This window comes from Suricata suricatta, chromosome 16 (assembly GCF_006229205.1).
Source record: "Suricata suricatta isolate VVHF042 chromosome 16, meerkat_22Aug2017_6uvM2_HiC, whole genome shotgun sequence".
NCBI lineage: Eukaryota > Metazoa > Chordata > Mammalia > Carnivora > Herpestidae > Suricata > Suricata suricatta.
In genome coordinates this window covers 47,168,273-47,173,706 of record NC_043715.1, presented here as the reverse complement: position 1 = coordinate 47,173,706, position 5,434 = coordinate 47,168,273, and the positions used below count along the sequence as shown (strand labels likewise).

Here is a 5,434-nt window from a genome sequence, read left to right as displayed (position 1 = left end):
CTGGCTGCCTTGACCCCTGCACTCACCCAAACCCTCACGTGTGATTCCTTTCCTGGGTCCCCGATCCCTGTTCGGGATACTTTCTCCTAGATGTCCCTCAGCTGCCCGGCGTCCCCTCTGGTCCGAGGACAGATGTGCTCCAAAGGCCTTTCTTTGTCCCTCTCCTGGGCCCTACCTCTCCTAAATAGCACTGGTGGAGAGACGTGTTCCCTAAGCTCTGCTGGGGATGAGGACCTTCCTTGTCCCCTGTTCTGTAGCTGTGACCTCTCCCTGCACACCTCACTAATAAGCCTGATCTTTCCTTAGGCCGCAGGGCGTTCAGGAGAGACTGGTCTGGGACTGGACTGTGGGTCAGCAGGCTGGGAGAAGGCTGCTCCAGAAGCAGAAGTGGTCACCTCTGCAGAGAAATGACTCTCCCCCTGTGCACTGACACCCATTCTCTCCCCCTGTCCAGATCTCCCTCCCCAGCACGAGTCCAGCCATTCCCATCTACCAGGTGAGTGTGGGCCATGAATATTCTGGTCCCCCAAGCCCAAGGGGGCTGAGGATCTGCCCCCAGCCCACCCCTGTGCTTTCAGGTTCTGATGGGATAGGTGTTAGTGAGAGGAAGGAGGGGCCTGGGGCAGAAACCTGCCACCCAGCCAGGCTTCCAGAGAGCTGGGCACAGGACCTGAAAGTCACCCAGACATGTTCTGAAAAGGGAGTTCAGAGGCCTCTTCTCCTGCAGGAATTACAATAATACCCTGACAGGAACATTTACTGCCAGATCAACCACAAATGACAAGTAATTTCTTAGTTTTCCTGGGACCTACACCTTCCAGGGGCCCTCCTGGCACCCTAGACCCTAGGTGGGGTCAGGTGCCCCAGCCTGAGCCAGAGAACGTGCCTTAAGTCCAGAGGATATTCAGGAACATGGACCCTGAGTATGGGCCTCCCTGATTTCTGGAAACCGTGACAGTATGCCATGAACCCGGGAAGGGCCAGGACAAAGGCTCCCATGTCCCAAATCGTGGGGGTTCCTAGGGAACATGCCCCGGCCCCTGACCCACCTGAGACAACATGAGAGGATCGGAATAAAGAGGACCCTTCCCCTCCTTTGCCCTTTTTTGGGGAATGGTGATTTCTCTGAGCAGAAATTCACCTGAAACTCTGGGGTCTTCTCCCCTGGGTCTCCCCAGGAAATGTTACCTGGGAGTAACCAAGCCCCCACCTTAGTCCCCTGACATAGACAAGGGGGCAAGTGGTGTGGACATGCTGGGACCATGTGTACTAGAGACGGAGAGATCTCCAGGGCTGTGGCCAAACCCCAACAGCACTCTGCCGTCCTCATCCTGCTCAGGTTCCAAGGCTAGAGACTCCCCCAATGTTTGTCACTGTGCACTGGGTTCTCAGGAGCATGGAACATGTGGCCTCTGATGACTACAGGAGGATGAGCTAGGGAGGAGCCACCATGGGCAGGCACACGTCCTAGGTGGGACCCCTTCACAGCCGTTTGGTAATCTGAGCCCTTTGGTCCTCTTCTCCCAGCCCCAGTGGCCCTGACTGGTGGCCTTCACCAATAAACTTGCCCTGTCCCCAAAACCAGGGCGCTGAGACCTGTCCAAAGTTTCTCCTCTGTGTCAGAGACCAGGCTTCAGGATGTCCTTCCCTCTGGGGTGACCTATAGAGAGGCTTCAGAGTAACCCCAGTGGAGAGCACCCAGAATTCGTGCCCTGAGCGTGGCTCCCCAGGCACTGCAGGTGACGTCTGGCCCAGGGCTTCCCGACAGTGTCCACTTTTCTCCCTGAACTGGATCTTATCTTGAAACACACCTCCTCCCCATCAGTAAGGGTCCACATCAGAGGCAGAGGGCTTCCCGCACCTAACTCTCACCCAGGCTCCAGTGGAGATGGGACAACGTGTCCATTCCACCTGGTCCCCAGGCCTGGTCCCACCATCTACCTGCGCCTCCTCCACACACCTGGGTCAGGACTCTCCGCCCTTCCCGGAAGCCCACGTTAGGTGCTGTTCCTGTGCAGATTCACTGGCATCCATGCCCCTATTCACACAAACAAAAGTGGTCTGAGCACCAAGACACTCCCCCGTGTTTCACAAGTGTGGTGGGGATCCCCCAAGTGTTGTTTCTTAGCCATAAGAGGAGCAGTAAGAAAATCAACCTGCAAAAATATCACATCATTATTGAGCTCTAAGATGCTCCTGTCCCAGTGCACACTATGTTGGATTCGACAAGGTGACGCCTTTTGTTAGTGTCCTCTTGCTGCTCTAGCGAGTTATTGTAAGCTTAGTGGTGGAAGTCAACACAAATCAAGGTCCCTTCTTGGCTGTTTCTTCTGGAGGCTGTAGGAGAGAGTCTATTTCCATGTTTTTTCAAGCTGTGCAGTTGGAGGCCACCTGTGTTCCATGGCTGTGGCCCCTTCCGCCACCTTCAAAGCCTGCAGCACAACATCTTGAAGTCTTCTGTGTCCTGTTTCCCACATCACATCTTCTCTCTGGTTCTGCCTCTCCTGCCTCCTTCTGTCATTCCCTCTGTTACTCCCTCTTTCACTCCTGGGTGGCTCAGTCAGTTATGTGTCCAACTTCAGCTCAGGTCATGATCTCACAAGTTCGGGCCCCGTGTCAGACTCTGTGCTGACAGCTATGGAGCCTGGAGTCTGGAACGTGCTTTGGATTCTGTCTGTCTCTCTCAAAAATAAACATTAAAAAAATGTTTTAAAGGAAAAAGAAAGGACCTTTGTGATTATTTTGGCCCACCTGGATAAACCACCATAATTTCACAACCACATGATCCTTAACTTAATCTGTAAGTGATCACTGACATATTCACCGATTAGGCAGGAGAATCTGGACATCTCTGAGGGGCCCTTGTCCTGTCTACACACCCTCAAGGCTGTATTTATCACCATCCTTCACTACAAACTGTTGGTGAGCAGCCTGGACTTAGTCATCTGACCATGAAGCCACTTCCTACGGTGATGTCCACAGCACCATCACTGCCCTGAGAGATGGGGATGAAGGCCAGTGCACACTCCCTGCAGCCCTCCCCACCTCTTCCTTGTTAGTAATGCTCCTTGTTAAGAATAGGAAGAGAGCAGACACAACTGCAAGATCACAGGTCCCAAGCCCTGGGCATAGTTGGGGAACATCAGCACCTTGGACAGTGTCTCAGCCTGGAGCAGGAGAAGCTGCCTGCTTATATTCTACACAAGAAAGAGGTAATGAGGGGCGCCTGGGTGGCTCTGTTAAGAGTCTGACTTTGGCTCAGGTCATGATCTCAAGGTTTGTGATCCCAAGCTCACACGGGGATCACTGCTGTGAACGCAGAGCCTGCTTCAGATCCTCTGTCTTCCTCTCTCTTTGCCCCTTTCCCGTGCTCTCTCTCTATCTCAGAAACAAAATAAACATTTAAAAAAGTAATAACAGGGGCACCTGGGTGGCTCAGTCAGTCACGCGTCAGACTTCAGCTCAGGTCATGATCTCACAGTTCGTGGGTTCAAGCCCCACATCAGGCTCTGTGCTGACAGCTCAGAGTCTGGAGCCTGGCTCACATTCTGTGTCTCCCTCTCTGTCTCTGCCTCTCCCCACCTCGTTCTCTGTTTCTGTCTCTCTCTCTCTCTCAGTAATCAAGCAATTAATTAATTAATTAAAAATTAATAATATATTATTCTTTATCTCATCAGTTTCTTTGATCATATTTTATCATTGAAGCAAAAAAAATAATACCTCATAATGTGGTACTCAATGCATGAGGAGGAAAATTCTTAAGACAATTATATTTTTGGATATTTCTCATTTATTAATTTGTAATAGCTTTATTGAGGTGTAGCTGATAGGCCATACAAGTAAAAAATTTAAAGTATACAATTCAATGGTTTCTAGTATATAATCCACAGAATTGTTCGACTATCACTAAAATCAATTTTGAAACATTTTAAGACTTCACAGCCATTAGCAGTCCTGGTTTATTTCCCCCAGATGCCCACAGTCTTAGGCAACCACTAATATACTTCCTGTCTCTACATCAGCCTCTGGGATTCAATGACCATGACTATGGTGAGCGGAATAATCCTTCCAAAGACGTCCAAAGCCTAATTCCTGGAACCTGTAAGTATACCACATTACATGGCAAAGGGGAATTAATGTAACCAATGGAATTAAGGTAAAAAGGGACACTATTGTCGATTATCTGGGATGGGCCTAACGTCATCATGGGTCCTTAAATGTGGAAGGAGACAGATGGATCAATGTCAGAGTGAGCCGATGTGAGAAAAACTTGGCCAGTTGTTTGGGCTTTCAAGATGGAAAGAGATCACAAGTCAGGCAGTATCAGCAGACTCCAGAAACTGGCAAAGGCAAGAAAACTGATCAGCCCCTAGAACCTCAAGCAAGTAGTGTGGCCCTGCCGCTGTCTTTATTTTAGCTCAGTAAAATCCATGCCAGACTTCTGACCCCCAGAACTGCAAGGTAATAAATGGGCTGTCTTAAGCCACTGTGCTTCTGGTAATTTGTTACAGCAGTAATAGGACACTAATATAGATGTCATATTAGTTTCTATTTTTGTATTAATATTAAATTTGCTGGCTTGATAATAGGGCGGTGGATATATAGGAGAAAGTCCTGGTTCTAATGAGATGCAGGCTGAGATAGTGAGGGTGATGTATTATGGTACCTATAATTTTCTTTTTTTTAATATTTTGTATTTATTTTTGAGAGAGAGAGGGAGACAGCATGACAAGGGAGGGTCAGAGAGAGAGGGAGACACAGAATCCGAAGCAGGCTCCAGGCTCTGAGCTGTCAGCACAGAGCGCAATGCGGGGCTCGAACCGACAAACAGTGAGATCATGACCTGAGCCGAAGCTGGACACCCAACTGACTGAGCCACCCAGGCACCGCTCTAACTTTCAAATGATTCATTAAAAAATCATATATACATATAATGAAGAAATGTGCATGCACACGTGTGCATATGTTTACAGCTATACATCTTACTATGTCTAATTTATAAATTAAACTTTATTTTGGGTATGTATGCACGGGACAAAACAGTATACATAGGGCTCAGTACTGTCATTGTTTCAGGCATCTACTGGAGAATATGTCCCCCATGGACAAAGGGGCACTACTATATAAGATGGGTAAGTTCTGAGAATCTTATGTACGACATGGTGATTTCAGTCGATAATACTGTACTGTATATTTGAAATGGCTAAGAGAGTAGATCGTAAATGATCATACCACAAACAAGGAATGATAATTATGTGGTGTGATGGAGGTGTTAGCTAACACTGTGGTAATAATCACTTTACAATACATAGGTGTATCAAATCACCACAGTGAAACTTACGTTGTATGTCAATTATATTTCAATAAATCTGGGGAAAAAAATTTGAAGGAACTACCAAAAACAGCAAGTAAACAAACAAAAAACAGCAAATAT

At 48.2% G+C, this 5,434-nt stretch overlaps 1 protein-coding gene across 1 annotated transcript in view; it reads left to right on the top strand.

The window, feature by feature from the left end:
- Window positions 1-5,114, top strand: part of LOC115281280 (carcinoembryonic antigen-related cell adhesion molecule 7-like) — a 12,454-nt gene extending 7,340 nt beyond the window's left edge. The window contains exons 4-6 of the mRNA XM_029926663.1: window positions 307-496; window positions 4,023-4,101; window positions 5,077-5,114. Of these exons, the coding sequence (XP_029782523.1) occupies window positions 307-430 (124 nt within the window). The 3' untranslated portion in view covers window positions 431-496; window positions 4,023-4,101; window positions 5,077-5,114. The remainder of the gene's footprint in view (window positions 1-306; window positions 497-4,022; window positions 4,102-5,076) is intronic.
- The last annotated feature ends 320 nt before the right edge of the window (window positions 5,115-5,434 follow it).